At 41.5% G+C, this 18,926-nt stretch overlaps 1 protein-coding gene across 1 annotated transcript; it reads right to left on the bottom strand.

Annotated features, from left to right (window-relative positions):
- Positions 1 to 3,990: 3,990 nt before the first annotated feature.
- Positions 3,991 to 16,678, bottom strand: LOC135561772 (prostaglandin reductase 1-like). The gene is given in 11 exon segments (XM_065003590.1): positions 3,991 to 4,129; positions 4,188 to 4,807; positions 7,756 to 7,874; positions 8,303 to 8,408; positions 8,523 to 8,678; positions 9,814 to 9,931; positions 10,049 to 10,216; positions 11,004 to 11,107; positions 14,523 to 14,578; positions 14,581 to 14,675; positions 16,432 to 16,678. Coding segments are annotated over 9 exon segments (987 nt in total). The 5' UTR covers positions 14,630 to 14,675; positions 16,432 to 16,678; the 3' UTR covers positions 3,991 to 4,129; positions 4,188 to 4,696.
- Between the last annotated feature and the right edge of the window lie 2,248 nt (positions 16,679 to 18,926).

Genomic DNA, 18,926 nt, shown 5'->3' with positions numbered 1-18,926 from the left:
ACACACATCCATGTTGAACACTAGTTGTAATGGTTATGGGTCCATGGTTAAAGAAGGGTCTGTAAGAACCAGACACACATCCATGTTGAACACTAGTTGTAATGGTTATGGGTCCATGGTTAAAGAAGGGTTTGTAAGAACCAGACACACATCCATGTTGACCACTAGTTGTAATGGTTATGGGTCCATGGTTAAAGAAGGGTTTGTAAGAACCAGACACCATGTTGAACATCCATGGTTGAACACTAGTTGAACACTAATGGTTATGGGTCCATGGTTAAAGAAGGGTCTGTAAGAACCAGACACACATCCATGTTGACCACTAGTTGTAATGGTTATGGGTCCATGGTTAAAGAAGGGTTTGTAAGAACCAGACACACATCCATGTTGACCACTAGTTGTAATGGTTATGGGTCCATGGTTAAAGAAGGGTTTGTAAGAACCAGACACACATCCATGTTGACCACTAGTTGTAATGGTTATGGGTCCATGGTTAAAGAAGGGTCTGTAAGAACCAGACACACATCCATGTTGAACACTAGTTGTAATGGTTATGGGTCCATGGTTAAAGAAGGGTTTGTAAGAACCAGACACACATCCATGTTGAACACTAGTTGTAATGGTTATGGGTCCATGGTTAAAGACCACTAGACACACATCCATGTTGAACTAGTTGTAATGGTTATGGGTCCATGGTTAAAGAAGGGTTTGTAAGAACCAGACACACATCCATGTTGACCACTAGTTGTAATGGTTATGGGTCTAGTTGTAATGGTTATGGGTCCATGGTTAAAGAAGGGTTTGTAAGAACCAGACACACATCCATGTTGACCACTAGTTGTAATGGTTATGGGTCCATGGTTAAAGAAGGGTTGTAAGAACCAGACACACATCCATGTTGACCACTAGTTGTAATGGTTATGGGTCCATGGTTAAAGAAGGGTTTGTAAGAACCAGACACACATCCATGTTGAACACTAGTTGTAATGGTTATGGGTCCATGGTTAAAGAAGGGTTTGTAAGAACCAGACACACATCCATGTTGACCACTAGTTGTAATGGTTATGGGTCCATGGTTAAAGAAGGGTTTGTAAGAACCAGACACACATCCATGTTGACCACTAGTTGTAATGGTTATGGGTCCATGGTTAAAGAAGGGTCTTGTAAGAACCAGACACACATCCATGTTGACCACTAGTTGTAATGGTTATGGGTCCATGGTTAAAGAAGGGTTTGTAAGAACCAGACACAGACATCCATGTTGAACACTAGTTGTAATGGTTATGGGTCCATGGTTAAAGAAGGGTTTGTAAGAACCAGACACACATCCATGTTGAACACTAGTTGTAATGGTTATGGGTCCATGGTTAAAGAAGGGTTTGTAAGAACCAGACACACATCCATGTTGACCACTAGTTGTAATGGTTATGGGTCCATGGTTAAAGAAGGGTTTGTAAGAACCAGACACACATCCATGTTGACCACTAGTTGTAATGGTTATGGGTCCATGGTTAAAGAAGGGTCTGTGAGAACCAGACACACATCCATGTTGACCACTAGTTGTAATGGTTATGGGTCCATGGTTAAAGAAGGGTCTGTGAGAACCAGACACACATCCATGTTGACCACTAGTTGTAATGGTTATGGGTCCATGGTTAAAGAAGGGTTTGTAAGAACCAGACACACATCCATGTTGAACACTAGTTGTAATGGTTATGGGTCCATGGTTAAAGAAGGGTTTGTAAGAACCAGACACACATCCATGTTGAACACTAGTTGTAATGGTTATGGGTCCATGGTTAAAGAAGGGTCTGTAAGAACCAGACACACATCCATGTTGACCACTAGTTGTAATGGTTATGGGTCCATGGTTAAAGAAGGGTTTGTAAGAACCAGACACACATCCATGTTGACCACTAGTTGTAATGGTTATGGGTCCATGGTTAAAGAAGGGTTTGTAAGAACCAGACACACATCCATGTTGACCACTAGTTGTAATGGTTATGGGTCCATGGTTAAAGAAGGGTCTGTGAGAACCAGACACACATCCATGTTGACCACTAGTTGTAATGGTTATGGGTCCATGGTTAAAGAAGGGTTTGTAAGAACCAGACACACATCCATGTTGAACACTAGTTGTAATGGTTATGGGTCCATGGTTAAAGAAGGGTTTGTAAGAACCAGACACACATCCATGTTGACCACTAGTTGTAATGGTTATGGGTCCATGGTTAAAGAAGGGTTTGTAAGAACCAGACACACATCCATGTTGACCACTAGTTGTAATGGTTATGGGTCCATGGTTAAAGAAGGGTTTGTAAGAACCAGACACACATCCATGTTGACCACTAGAACCAGACACACATCCATGTTGACCACTAGTTGTAATGGTTATGGGTCCATGTTGACCACTAGTTGTAATGGTTATGGGTCCATGGTTAAAGAAGGGTTTGTAAGAACCAGACACTAGTTGTACATCCATCCATGTTGACCACTAGTTGTAATGGTTATGGGTCCATGGTTAAAGAAGGGTCTGTAAGAACCAGACACACATCCATGTTGAACACTAGTTGTAATGGTTATGGGTCCATGGTTAAAGAAGGGTCAGTCTGGGATTGTCTAACTGACAGGGTGTCTGGTCGCTTTGTTGTTTGATTCCCAGACTGACCCTTTATTAAGTCTATCTGATGGAGTTGTGTTGGATATACATGTGGGGTTTTAAGTAATAAACTGACAACATTATATCAGCAATTATTTTGAGGTTGCTAGGTGTTGGGTTAAGGTCACTACAGTATAAACTCAGTATAAACTACAGTATAAACTCACTATAGACCAGGTTATGAGGTTGCTAGTATAGTATAAACTCAATATAGACCAGGTTATGAGGTTGCTAGGTGTTGGGTTAAGGTCACTACAGTATAAACTCAGTATAGACCAGGTTATGAGGTTGCTAGGTGTTGGTCACTACAGTATAAACTCAGTATAGACCAGGTTAGGTGTTGGGTTAAGGTCACTACAGTATAAACTCAGTATAGACCAGGTTATGAGGTTGCTAGGTGTTGGGTTAAGGTCACTACAGTATAAACTCAGTATAGACCAGGTTATGAGGTTGCTAGGTGTTGGGTTAAGGTCACTACAGTATAAACTCAGTATAGACCAGGTTATGAGGTTGCTAGGTGTTGGGTTAAGGTCACTACAGTATAGACCAGGTTATGAGGTTGCTAGGTGTTGGGTTAAGGTCACTACAGTATAAACTCAGTATAGACCAGGTTATGAGGTTGCTAGGTGTTGGGTTAAGGTCACTACAGTATAAACTCATAATAGACCAGGTTATGAGGTTGCTAGGTGTTGGGTTAAGGTCACTACAGTATAAACTCATTATAGACCAGGTTATGAGGTTGCTAGGTGTTGGGTTAAGGTCACTACAGTATAAACTCATAATAGACCAGGTTGCTAGGTGACCAGGTTATGAGGTTGCTAGGTGTTGGGTTAAGGTCACTACAGTATAAACTCATAATAGACCAGGTTATGAGGTTGCTAGGTGTTGGGTTAAGGACACTACAGTATAAACTCAGTATAGACCAGGTTATGAGGTTGATAGGTGTTGGGTTAAGGTCAGTATTAACCAGGTAGTGGGGACTGTCTGGTAATTAGTCAAATATTATGTTATTGGTGTAGAAACAGTAAATGATCAGTAGGCTGGATTTATTATAAACATTATATTGTGAAGACATGTTTATTTAGTTAATAGCATTACACTGGACCAAACCTGTCTGGCTGTCTGTTGAATTACACTGGACCAAACCTGTCTGGCTGTCTGTTGAATTACACTGGACCAAACCTGTCTGGCACTGGACCAAACCTCTGGCTGTCTGTTGAATTACACTGGACCAAACCTGTCTGGCTGTCTGTTGAATTACACTGGACCAAACCTGTCTGGCTGTCTGTTGAATTACAAACTGTCTGGCTGTCTGTTGACCAAAACCTGTCTGGCTGTCTGTTGAATTACACTGGACCAAACCTGTCTGGCTGTCTGTTGAATTACACTGGACCAAACCTGTCTGGCTGTCTGTTGAATTACACTGGACCAAACCTGTCTGGCTGTCTGTTGAATTACACTGGACCAAACCTGTCTGGCTGTCTGTTGAATTACACTGTCTGGCTGTCTGAATTACACTGGACCAAACCTGTCTGGCTGTCTGTTGAATTACACTGGACCAAACCTGTCTGGCTGTCTGTTGAATTACACTGGACCAAACATCTCTGGCTGTCTGTTGAATTACACTGGACCAAACCTGTCTGGCTGTCTGTTGAATTACACTGGACCAAACATGTCTGGCTGTCTGTTGAATTACACTGGACCAAAACCTGTCTGGCTGTCTGTTGAATTACACTGGACCAAAACCTGTCTGGCTGTCTGTTGAATTACACTGGACCAAAACCTGTCTAGCTCTCTGTTGAACGTGTCTATGAATAAACATGGAACAGAACACTAGAGTGTGATTTTTAGGAAGGACACTGGAATGTTAAGGTGAAACAGATTCTGGTTCTAGAACCTGGAGTGTATGAAGTTGAGTGTTCTGGAATGTTAAGAAGAAGCAGATTCTGGTTCTAGAACCTGGAGTGTATGAAGTTGAGTGTTCTGGAATGCTTTAGCCAGATGTTCTGGAGGAGTGTAATGTTGATTGTGACGTCATCACACCTTGACCACAGCCTTGCCGGTGTTGTCTCCCTGTAGCATGCCCATGAAGGCAGCAGGCATGTTGTTGAAACCAATGGTGATGTGTTCATTGCATCTCAGCTTGCCCTGAAAGATCAACACAAACATTTTATTCTCCTCCTCCTCTTCCTCGTCGTCAGCATCATCATTACCGTCATCACCATCATCACCTCTGTCATATTCCTCATCATCATCATGCTTACACAATGTTTGACAACTATTTTCATGGATTCACATGACTCTATAAAACTACCTTCACAAGGAATCTTAACTGGATTGGTTTTGATTGTATCCTGAACACTGGTAATGGAACACTGGTATTGGAACACTGGTAATGGAACACTGGTATTAAAACACTGGTAATGGAACCCTGCCCCTGTACATCAGTCATCCAGTCCAATATTGTCACAAGTAGCAGGACACTGGTAATAAAACACTGGTAATGGAACACTGGTAATAAAACACTGGTAATACAACACTGGTAATACAACACTGGTAATGGAACACTGGTAATACAACACTGGTAATAAAACACTGGTAATGGAACCCTGCCCCTGTACATCAGTCATCCAGTCCAATATTGTCACAAGTAGCAGGACACTGGTAATAAAACACTGGTAATGGAACACTGGTAATAAAACACTGGTAATACAACACTGGTAATAAAACACTGGTAATGGAACACTGGTAATAAAACACTGGTAATACAACACTGGTAATAAAACACTGGTAATACAACACTGGTAATAAAACACTGGTAATACAACACTGGTAATACAACACTGGTAATACAACACTGGTAATAAAACACTGGTAATGGAACACTGGTAATAAAACACTGGTAATGGAACACTGGTAAAACAACACTGGTAATACAACACTGGTAATACAACACTGGTAATACAACACTGGTAATACAACACTGGTAATAAAACACTAGTAGTAGAACACTGGTAATAGAACACTGGTAATAAAACACTAGTAGTAGAACACTGGTAATACAACACTGGTAATAAAACACTGGTAATACAACACTGGTAATACAACACTGGTAATAAAACACTAGTAGTAGAACACTGGTAATAGAACACTGGTAATACAACACTGGTAATGGAACACTGGTAATAAACACTGGTAATGGAACACTGGTAATACAACACTGGTAAAACAACACTGGTAAAACAACACTGGTAATAAAACACTGGTAATACAACACTGGTAATAAAACACTGGTAATACAACACTGGTAATACAACACTGGTAATAAAACACTGGTAATACAACACTGGTAATGGAACACTGGTAATACAACACTGGTAATGGAACACTGGTAATACAACACTGGTAATGGAACACTGGTAATACAACACTGGTAATAAAACACTGGTAATGGAACACTGGTAATGGAACCCTGCCCCTGTACATCAGTCATCCAGTCCAATATTGTCACAAGTAGCAGGACACTGGTAATAAAACACTGGTAATAAAACACTGGTAATACAACACTGGTAATAAAACACTGGTAATGGAACACTGGTAATGGAACCCTGCCCCTGTACATCAGTCATCCAGTCCAATATTGTCACAAGTAGCAGGACACTGGTAATAAAACACTGGTAATGGAACACTGGTAATAAAACACTGGTAATAAAACACTGGTAATAAAACACTGGTAATACAACACTGGTAATAAAACACTGGTAATGGAACACTGGTAATACAACACTGGTAATACAACACTGGTAATACAACACTGGTAATGGAACACTGGTAATACAACACTGGTAATACAACACTGGTAATACAACACTGGTAATAAAACACTGGTAATGGAACACTGGTAATACAACACTGGTAATACAACACTGGTAATGGAACACTGGTAATACAACACTGGTAATACAACACTGGAAATACAACACTGGTAATAAAACACTGGTAATGGAACACTGGTAATACAACACTGGTAATACAACACTGGTAATACAACACTGGTAATACAACACTGGTAATAGAACATTAGTAATACAACATTGGTAATACAACACTGGTAATGGAACACTGGTAATACAACACTGGTAATACAACATTGGTAATACAACACTGGTAATGGAACACTGGTAATGGAACACTGGTAATACAACACTGGTAATAGAACATTGGTAATAGAACACTAGTAGTAGAACACTGGTAATAGAACACTGGTAATAGAACATTGGTAATACAACACTGGTAATAGAACATTGGTAATACAACACTGGTAATGGAACACTGGTAATACATCACTGGTAATAGAACATTGGTAATACAACACTGGTAATGGAACACTGGTAATACAACACTGGTAATAGAACATTGGTAATAGAACACTAGTAGTAGAACACTGGTAATAGAACACTGGTAATAGAACACTGGTAATAGAACACTAATAATAGAACACTGGTAATAGAACACTAATAATAGAACACTAATAATAGAACACTGGTAATAGAACACTAGTAATAGAAAACTGGTAATAGAACACTAATAATAGAACACTGGTAATAGAACACTAGTAATAGAAAACTGGTAATAGAACACTGGTAATAGAACACTAGTAATAGAAAACTAGTAGTAGAACCCTGGTAACAGAATCCTGGTAATAGAACACTAGTAGTAGAACCCTGGTAATATAACACTAGTAATAGAACACTTATTAGAACACTGGTAATAGAACACTAATAATAGAACACTGGTAATAGAACACTAATAATAGAACACTAGTAATATAAAACAAGTAGTAGAACCCTGGTAACAGAATCCTGGTAATAGAACACTAGTAGTAGAACCCTGGTAATAGAACACTAGTAATAGAACACTTATTAGAACACTGGTAGTAGAACCCAGGTAGTAGAACACTGGTAATAGAACACTAGTAGTAGAACACTAGTAGTAGAACACTGGTAATAGAATCCTGGTAATAGAACACTGGTAATAGAAACCTGGTAATAGAACAATAGTAATAGAACCCTGCTAGTAGAACCCTCTCTCTGTACCTCAGTCATCCAGGCCATCAGCCTCCTCAGTGACTGCTGGTGTTTGTTTTTCCAGCGAGCACACAGGAAGCCCTCCATCCTCAGCTGCTTGAAGATCATATGGGTGTGTACATACGGCCCTGAAATATAAACACATACAGTAGCCACATATTAACATGTACAGATATACGGATCCAGTTACACAGATACAGTAAGATCATATGGGTGTGTACATACGGCCCTGAAATATAAATAAATATATGTGGTGTGGACAGTAGACCTGTCTGTGGTGTGGACAGTAGACCTGTCTGTGGTGTGGACAGTAGACCTGTCTGTGGTGTGGACAGTAGACCTGTCTGTGGTGTGGACAGTAGACCTGTCTGTGGCGTGGACAGTAGACCTGTCTGTGGCGTGGACAGTATACCTGTCTGTGGTGTGGACAGTAGACCTGTCTGTGGTGTGGACAGTTGACCTGTCTGTGGTATGGACAGTAGACCTGTCTGTGGTGTGGACAGAAGACCTGTCTGTGGTGTGGACAGTATACCTGTCTGTAGTGTGGACAGTATACCTGTCTGTGGTGTGGTGTCGTTGTACATGGAGATGCTTCCACACACAGCTATTCTGCCATACTCTCTCATCTGAGGCATCACTACACTGGAGAACTTCCCACCAACCTGGACGGAGAGAGACATTGAGCTTTGATACACACACACACACACGCATGTCCACACACACGCATGTCCACACACACAAAGAGTGCGTGTGTGCGAGTGGTGCAGCGACCTCACGTTCTCAAAGTAGCAGTCGTATCCGTGTGGCGCGGCCTCCCTGAGTGATTCCTCCAGAGAGGTGGCAGTCTTGTAGTTGAAGACCTGGTCAAAACCCAGCTCCTTTAGATAGGACACCTTGGTATCTGTCCCCGCACAGCCCACCACTCTGCAGCCCTGAGGACAGACACACACACACACAGTGTCACGACTTCTGCCAAAGTCGGTCCCTCTCCTTGTTCGGGTGGCGTTCGGCGGTCAACGTCACCGGTCTTCTAGCCACTGCCGATCCACTTTTCATTTTCCATTTATTTTGTCTTTGTTTTCTACACACCTGGTTTCTATTCCCCAATTACATGTTCATTATTTAACCTCTGCTCCAGCAGATTTATCTCTCTGGTCACCCCCAAAGCCAATTACTCCTTCAAGTTCTCTGCTGCCAATGACTGGAACGAACTACAAAAATCTCTGAAACTGGAAACACTTATCTCCCTCACTAGCTTTAAGCACCAGCTGTCAGATCAGCTCACAGATTACTGCACCTGTACATAGCCCATCTATAATTTAGCCCAAACAACTACCTCATCCCCTACTATATTTATTTATTTTGCTCCTTTGCATCCCATTATTTCTATTTCTACTTTGCACATTCTTCCATTGCAAATCTACCATTCCAGTGTTTTACTTGCTATATTGTATTTACTTTGCCACCATGGCCTTTTTTTGCCTTTACCTCCCTTATCTCACCTAATTTGCTCACATTGTATATAGACTTATTTTCCTACTGTATTATTGACTGTATGTTTGTTTTACTCCATGTGTAAGTCGGTGTTGTTGGATGTGTCGAACTGCTTTGCTTTATCTTGGCCAGGTCGCAATTGTAAATGAGAACTTGTTCTCAACTTGCCTACCTGGTTAAATAAAGGTGAAAAACGAAATGAAATAAAAATGTTTGTTTGTGAGTTGTTGTTTATTGTATTACGATCCGTTACTGTGGGCTCGGTTTATTATGTTGTATGTTGTGAATATTATGAGTAAATATGTGTTTTACTCAATGCGCCTGACTCTCTACACCAGCTACACACAGACCTTATTACACACAGACTCACTATTTACATTACATTACATTTAAGTCATTTAGCAGACGCTCTTATCCAGAGCGACTTACAAATTGGTATACATTATGAAAGTCACTGGTAACACACAGAGACACATGGAATGTAGAATACAACTTATCCTCATCTTCAGGAAGTAACTAACACTGTTGAGACGTTGTTGGGAACGCTCTGGGAACGTTGGGGGAATGTTGTACCTTGATCTTGGCGATCTGTCCCACCACTGACCCCACGGCTCCTGCTGCAGCGTTCACCAGAAGAGTCTCCCCCTTCTTTATCTCACACACCTCCTCTAGTCCATACAGAGCTGTCAGACTAGAGAGATATCATCATCACCATCAGCACTATTATAACCACTACTGTATATCACACACCTCAACCACACAGGGCAGTCTGCATATCTATCTATCGAGAAAGATCCATCCATCCTACCCAGGCATGCCGATGGCCCCCAGGGCCAGGGAGAGGGGGATGTCCTGGGGCCAGTCGGGAAGCACAGGGGTCAGCTCTGCCCCATCACACACCCAGTGACTCCTCCATCCACAATCACTGACCACATGGCAGCCCACCGGGAAGCTGGGGTTATAGCTCTGGATCACCCTGGAGAGGGGGGGAGACAGAGAGAGGTGAGTGTGTGTGTGTCAACATGAGCATCAGTCAGTCTGTAGTGTGTCAACATGAGTGTCAGTCAGTCTATAGTGTGTCAAGATGAGTGTCAGTCGGTCTATAGTGTGTCAACATGAGTGTCAGTCAGTCTGTAGTGTGTCAACATGAGTGTCAGTCAGTCTATAGTGTGTCAAGATGAGTGTCAGTCAGTCTATAGTGTGTCAACATGAGTGTCAGTCAGTCTATAGTGTGTCAACATGAGTGTCAGTCAGTCTATAGTGTGTCAATATGAGTGTCAGTAGGTCTATAGTGTGTCAACATGAGTGTCAGTCAGTCTATAGTGTGTCAACATGAGTGTCAGTCAGTCTATAGTGTCAACATGAGTGTCAGTCAGTCTATAGTGTCAACATGAGTGTCAGTCAGTCTATAGTGTGTCAACATGAGTGTCAGTCAGTCTATAGTGTCAAAATGACTGTCAGTCAGTCTATAGTGTGTCAACATGAGTGTCAGTCAGTCTATAGTGTCAACATGAGTGTCAGTCAGTCTATAGTGTGTCAACATGAGTCTGTCAGTCTATAGTGTGTCAACATGAGTGTCAGTCGGTCTATAGTGTGTCAACATGAGTCTGTCAGTCTGTAGTGTGTCAACATGAGTGTCAGTCGGTCTATAGTGTGTCAACATGAGTGTCAGTCAGTCTATAGTGTGTCAACATGACTGTCAGTCAGTCTAGTATGTGTTTGCATTCACATGCCCGCCTCCCTCCCCCATAATGTACCCTTACTTGGCAACTTGTGATCCAATCATAACGTCTCCCTCCTTCATCATTGTCTGGCTGTAGGGTCTCATGTAAGGGTCCACACTGAGGAACACAGCCTCCAACAGCACCTGAACAGTGGTCTATTCATTAGTACACACCGTAGCGAAACATTTTGCAACTGAAAATATTTTGCTAAAAAATGTATAATTTGTTAAGGGGTATATTCATTAGTGGACACCGTTTTGCAAAGAAAACACGTGTTTTTTAAAACACAGATATCAAGTCATTTCACATGCCATGGAACAATGATGCAGTTTCCGGTAGGGCGCCAAGACAATTTTCCCCTCTGGGACATTAAGGGGCAATTCCGCCACTTTCAACTTCATATTCTTTATCTCCATTAACAATCCAGTGTCTACATGTGAAAACAGTGTGTTTCTGTGATCCCTGGTTAAAAAGAGAAGAAGGTCCTCAAAAAGTATTCTCTGTGACATCACAGGGTAGAATTAAAACAGTAATTTCTTGCTCCCCACGTCACTGCAAATCTCGGAGTTAGGAAAACACTGTTTTTAAAAATGTTTTAACTTTTGATGAATTGAAAATGAAAGAGAGCCACACTCTAGGAGCTCAGATGCAAAAATATAATTACCAACATTTCGACAGCAAAGCTGTCTTCATCAGGGTATAATCACAAACACTGCAGGATGACTCGTTTATATAGTGTCAAAAGACACAGGTGTCTGTAATCATGGCCAAGAGAGGCCTAATATCATTGGTTAATTCTAGTCACTTTCTATACTTTGCCAAAATTACACAAGAATGTTACAAAACCTCCAGGGCGCCCTATTGTAGCGGGCATTGATGCAGTAACAGCCCCTATTGTAGAGGGCATTGATGCAGTAACAGCCCCTCTATCTACTTTTGTTAACTTTTTTATTAGACCACTTGCAGAACAGCTCCCCTCCTTTGTAAAGGACACCAGCAGTATGATCTCAGAACAGCTCCCCTCCTTTGTAAAGGACACCAGCTCCTCCCCTTGTAAAGGACACCAGCAGTATGATCTCAGAACAGCTCCCCTCCTTTGTAAAGGACACCAGCAGTATGATCTCAGAACAGCTCCCCTCCTTTGTAAAGGACACCAGCAGTATGATCTCAGAACAGCTCCCCTCCTTTGTAAAGGACACCAGCAGTATGATCTCAGAACAGCTCCCCTCCTTTGTAGACACCAGTATGATCTCCCCCCTCCTTTGTAAAGGACACCAGCAGTATGATCTCAGAACAGCTCCCCTCCTTTGATCTCAAAAAGGACACCAGCAGTATGATCTCAGAACAGCTCCCCTCCTTTGTAAAGTATGATCTCAGAACAGCTCCCTCCTTTGTAAAGGACAGAACTCAGAACAGCTCCCCTCCTTTGTAAAGGACACCAGCAGTATGATCTCAGAACAGCTCCCCTCCTTTGTAAAGGACACCAGCAGTATGATCTCAGAACAGCTCCCCTCCTTTGTAAAGGACACCAGCAGTATGATCTCTATCATTGAATCTCTTGATCCTCTCCCTGAGAATACCTTGTTAGTTACTTTTGATGTTGAGTCGTTATACACTAATATTCCACACGAGGGCGGTATTGAAGCTCTGGAAAATGTTCTTCTGCAACGTGACCCTAATGAACTACCTTCCAGTGCTGCATTGTAACATTGGCTGAAATAGTACTCACGCATAACTATTTCATGTTTCTAAATGATTTCTTTATTCAGACTAAAGGGACTGCTATGGGATCCCCCATGGCTCCTAACTATGCTAATTTGTATGTGGGTTACATGGAGAAACAGTCTATTTTCAATCCTCTCAAAAATGTTTTCTTGACTAACATCATTATTTGGAAACGGTATATTGATGATATTTGTGTTCTATAGAGGGGTGATGCAAAACAGCTCCAGGCATTCCATGCTTTTCTTAACTCCTGTTCTGAGCATCTGAGATTTACTATGCAATCTGATACACGTCAAATCAGTTTTCTTGATCTTCTGATCTTGTGTGAAGATAATGTTTTATACACTGATCTTTACAGGAAACCTACTGATCGTAACAGTTTGTTGAGGGCTGATAGTTGTCACCCGCTTCCCTTGAAAACAGTTTGCCCTACAGCCAATTCTGTCGAATCAAATGAATTTGCAAAAAACAGTCCGATTTCAACAGAAATATGGCTGAGACGCAAAGAAAGTTCAAGGAGAGGGGCTACAAGAATGATCAGATTAATATTGCCATTGAGAAAATTCAAAACAAAATGAGACATGACCTTTTTCAAGGTCAGTCTCGCAAAAAGACACATTCTTGTGTTCTAACTACTCGCTATTCAAAACGTTCTGAACAAATTAAGGGAATCGTTCACAAACATTGGCACATCCTAAAATCCGATGATAGTCTCAGGAATGTGTTTTCAGACCTTCCCTTGGTCGTATTCTCGCGGGGCAGAAATCTCAGAGACCAATTGGTAAACTCTGATTTACCACCCCAAGATATTCCTGAACAACGTCTATTTGCGCCCCTACTGGATGGAAACTACAAGTGTAATGGCTGTGCTCAATGCAATGGCACTTATAAATGTAGATCCTTCAAACACCCCCAAACAGGGAAATCGATCCCAATCAAAGGTGTTATTACGTGCTTCACTAAGGCAGTTATTTATCTTATAACTTGTCCTTGTGGTAAAAATTGTGGGTAAAACAAAGCGTGAATTAAAAGTACGTATCTCAGAGCATCGTAGCACCATTAGGTGTAAAAACTTTACTTATCCAGTTGTGGCCCACTTCATGGAGGCAGGCCACCCGATTTCGTCTCTGCGTTATATTGGCATTGAACATGTCACCCTCCCTAGAAGAGGGGGTGACCTTGATCATTTATTGTTAAAACGAGAGGCTGCCTGGATCTTTAATTTAAAGACGTAGACTTTGATCTGAAGCCATTCTTGTGATTATTGTGACTTTGCCATTGTAATTGTTTGTAAGCTTGTGTAGTCTAAAATGAATCTATGATCGTATGCTATCCATTTGTTGTTTGTATGTTGTTGTTTGTGTGCCATTTTAATATTTGAAAATTAACCAATGATATTAGGCCTCTCTTGGCCATGATTACAGACACCTGTGTCTTTTGACACTATATAAACAAGTCATCCCAGTGTTTGTGATTATACCCTGATGAAGACAGCTTGGCTATCGAAACATTGGTAATTACATTTTTGCATCTGAGCTCCAAGAGTGTGCGGCTCTCTTTTATTTTCAAGTTTTCTACTCCGCTAGCCAGCACCTCTAGCCAGCACCTCTAGCCAGCACCTCGCCTAAATAGGTGTGCATTTCTTTTTCTTCTAGATTAACTTTTGATGATGTCATCGAGTATAACTTTTTAAAGTTATATTTTTTTCTACAAAACATAGAAATGCTAAATTTCCACATATGTAGTAGACACTGTTATTGTGCTGCATATGATGAAGATACGGTTGGAAAATGGTGGAATTGCCCTTCAAAGTCTATCCTATCCTATCCTCACCTGTCCATTCTTGGGCTGCGGCAGCGTCTCCTCCCTCAGATGGAAGTCACTAGCCTTGGGAAACCCTGGAAGTGCTGCCGTAACGTCCAGGCCTTGGACACAACCATGGTGCTCTGCTCCTCTGGTCTAAAATACTAGATCTGTAGAGACTGGCTGGAGGGAAGAGGAGGAGACAGAGGTCTGAGTGTATGAGAGAGACAGAGGGAGATATTGAACTTTGTTAGGTGTTTTGGGTTGAAATCACAGCGTAAATATTTGCATTCCTTTGTGCATATGCTAATAAACCCTATCACAGCTATGTTTACTCAGGGCAGGTCATGAAAACGACTTTGTCCCAATGTTTTCTCAGGGCAAGTCATGGAAACTATTGTTTAGCCATGTTTACTCAGGGCAGGCCATGAAAACTATTGTTATGACATAAAAACAGATTAAGCTACTTTGGGTTGGGAGCAAAATACATTTTCATTCACTACTGCAACATAATGGACAATAAAGTATTATTATTGTAATTCCAATGATTCTACTTGAATCTACCTGAATATGCTGATTACTGCAGCATAAAACTCAAGGGCGCGATTTTGGTTTTAGAAGTGGGGGGGCATAACAATACATATATTATTAACAGCCTACCCGACCGCTCGGAGACGTCCGCATGGTCCTAAAGCACACTTTTGCCTCGTTTTGTATCACATTTCCAATTATAAAACTGGGGTGGGAAAAAATGAAATATCTGCATGCATGCCCCCCCCCAGTGAAAGTTGCGCCCCTGATAAAACAGAAGTATGTCCAGCTATCCTAGTCTTCACACTCTACATTTGATTTTCTGGCTGAACCTTTATTTAACTAGGCAAGTCAGTTAAGAACAAATTCTTATTTACAATGATGTTCCTACCCCGGACAACACTGGGCCAATTGTGCAGCGCCCTATGGGGCTCCCAATCACGGCCTGATGTGATACAGCCAGGATTTGAACCAGAGACTGCACAGATATGCAGTGCCTTAGACCGCTGCACCACAGCCCATGTACATCGAGTACCTTCCTTACCTAGCTATATTTCACTGTGTAAAGCTGATTAAATATTGTCATCTATGTTTTCCATTAAAGTATTTGGTAATTGAATGGAATAGATCTAAGCATTGCCACTGTAGATTTCAGACAGCTTCATTTCAGCTACTTTGCAACAGTGTTGCTATGGGTTACTTTATAGGTGGCTGTAACGACTTTGATCTCGAATGTCCACCTCATACAGAGAAATGACACCTCAGCAATGAACTAAAGCAGCCGTTCAGAATTAAATATAGTTGTGATGAATGGGCTTTTATGGAATGCAATATATGCACGTGTTCAGACAAGACAACTCAACCCAAGGCTGGTCCCAAATCTGTTTGTATGCCAACTGTAGCCAACATGCAACCAACTCCTATTCCTGTAGTCGTTTGTTTGTGGTTGAAGTTGAATTCTTGGTTTAAAACAGACGACCAAGATATTCTATGCTAGCCGTTATGCTTAATGTAAAACTGATCAATATGTGTTGTTAATTCAACGTTTCTCAGGCGTCAACGTGCGGAATAGATCTACTTCAGCAGCAACAACAAAAGGCGAGGAGCGGAAGAACCCGCCCGTAAACTACATGCGTGCTGGTAAGCATCTCATCCAAGCAGCCAGATAACGGAATGGGACTAGTCCTACTTTTAGCTAAAGCGAATCCTCATTCGTACGACATCCGTTAGTAAACGCGTAATTACGCCACCGCGAAATCGACTGAATGAGTGTAGGCCAACGTCTCATAAACGCGGAACTTGTAAATTCGATAAACATTTGTACTAGACAAACACTGAATATAAACATTTGTACTGGACAAACACTGAATATTAGGGTAGAAAGTGTGGATATGTCTGTGTACTTTACCGTTTGGTCCGTGCTTGCGCGTCTGCTGTTTCAGTTCAGGCTCGTACAAGTCTGCTGGAGAAAGTTGGCTTGTCGGTGGATCTCAGGATTGGGTATAGTAACCGATCTGTCGCAGTGTCCGGAAGGGAACTGTGGGCTTTGTTACTGGCATTGGAGTTATAACGTTGCCTAACCTTTCACCCTAATATTTCATCACCGACCGAAAAAGCAGAATCATTGAACAGTGCGATGACAGAAGTTGTAGCCTAATGCTACGTTCATAACCAAGTGGAAAGGTTGTATTTGCCATGTACGACTGGGAAAAAACATCCTCTTGAACGTCCCCTCCAACTGGTAATTACTAGAGGAAAACACGTTTATCATCCCTGAGCGCAGATTTCTCCCACATGCTGACCTTTGTCGTCATCTACTAAGAAAATTACTTCCAGAACAGCATTTTCTGCAGTTAAGTGCAACAAAACCTTATTTATAAAAAGTAATCTATTAATATGGTTTTGTCACATTATAATTTGTTTACAAGCATGATGTCCATGGTTGATGCAGCTTGTTGGCTTTTAGCCAGTTGCAGTTTCTCAAATAGTTCAAAGCATGTGAATGCATCAACTGGTATTATGACTTCACAACTGGTACTTACCACTTTTCCATGAATGCAGCATTACTCCGTCAATTTATGCTGCATTCATAACCAAGTGGGAGGTGGTTAATTACTAGAGGTGTGCCGAGTAGTCGAACAAGCAAATATGGTGAAGGAAATGAGCAATTCTCTTGATACGATTATGATCCGAGTCTTTCTTTATTATCCGTGATTGGAAACGCATCTTTTTCTTGTCAGTCAGTCAAGCGAGGTGCTGCTATATCATCTAAATAGCTCAACTGGCTAGTTTGCCTGTCTGTAAAGAGAAGGGTGGGCTGTATATTGATCCTGCTGTTCTGATTGGATAGAGTAAAGCTGTATGTCTCCGTCCACTCGCTTCATAATTTCACCCGATCACCTTCATTTCTGTTTCGGTGTGGTCATTCACGTTAGCATGCTTCTATGATAAATCACATGGCAAGGACGTTTGCTATCAAGCTATCAATGTGCCTAATATCTAACAAACGGGTGAGGGTAAGAAAAAAAGATGAAACGCCAACTCGCATTCTGACTGATAGCAAAATTGTCCGCCCACTGCAAGTTGAGGAGACACAGGTGGAACACACACCCCTCCGCGGCTCCTACTCTGCAGGTTGTTTGGTCTATAAACGTGCAGGGAGAAAGGTATTTGCCAACATCTACTCATCCGAACCAACTATCAACTGTCAATGTACAGATATGATTACGAATATGAGGAGGGCCGTGTAATTAACAGTTGTCAAGTCGTAAATACCAGTTGGATACATTCGCATGCTTTGACCTCATTGAGAAATGCCGATAAGATAATGGCCAACAAGCTGCTAGGTAATATTTAACTAGGCAAGTCAGTTAAGAACAAATTATTATTTAAGGCCAAACTCAAACGACGCTAGGCCAATTGTGCGCCGCCCTATGGGACTCCCAATCACAGCCGGTTGTGATACTGTCTGGATTCGAACCAGGGTGCCTGTAGTGAGGCCTCTAGCACTGAGATGCAGTGCCTTAGACCGATGCGCCAACTTTGAAGGCCAAGAGTAAGCCAATTAGTATTCAAAAAACATATTTGTAGATTGTTTTTATAAATAATGTTGTATTAAATTTAACTGCCTAAAATGCACTTATCGAGATCATTTCCATAGTAGGTGACATCAGAGGTCAACATGTGGGAGAAGTTGGAGCTCAGGGATTTCCCACTAGTAATTACGAGTCGATGGGGCATTTAAGTGGTGGGAAGGTGGTATTTATGATATTCATGATATTGCCTTACATTTGGATATTGTCTTTTTTATTTAAATGTTTATTAATATCACACATTAAGGCATACTATTTATAGGGATATTGGCAGCATATTGTAGGAAATGTTTCATTTTATTCTTCCACCTCAACATGAATCGATTAATCACTTTTTTTTCTTAGTAGCTGATAGTCATAGGCCTAGCTCTGGTCCAGGGCGTTAGTGCGCGTTTCACTTCAAAGATAACGCTTTGAACACTCCGACTGTACTTGCGCAAAATAGTAGGCTGCGTCATCTAGATATGTGTGCAACAAAAGTTCAACATTCACCTTATGTTACCATTTCTGTCAACCCGTTTACGTATACAGTTTGACGTATACGTTCGATAAATCCAACGTATAAACCACACAAAACGTACTGAAACAGCCTCTGCAACGCAATTGTGAAAGGCAACGCAGCGTTCCATTGGAAATGAATGTACCTCTGGTGTTCCAAAACGCAAATCTCAGTCAGTGTGTTCAACGCTTAAGATATAAGAGATGCGCACTAACGCTCTGGACCAGAGCTATGGAAGGAGGAACTGAAGTGCAAGCTCCAATCTATTTCGCCAGGTGGCGACAATAGTCCAGACAAAGTATCAATGATTTT

This window comes from Oncorhynchus nerka, linkage group LG18, assembly GCF_034236695.1.
Source record: "Oncorhynchus nerka isolate Pitt River linkage group LG18, Oner_Uvic_2.0, whole genome shotgun sequence".
NCBI lineage: Eukaryota > Metazoa > Chordata > Actinopteri > Salmoniformes > Salmonidae > Oncorhynchus > Oncorhynchus nerka.
This window is presented reverse-complemented; position numbering and strand designations above follow the sequence as displayed.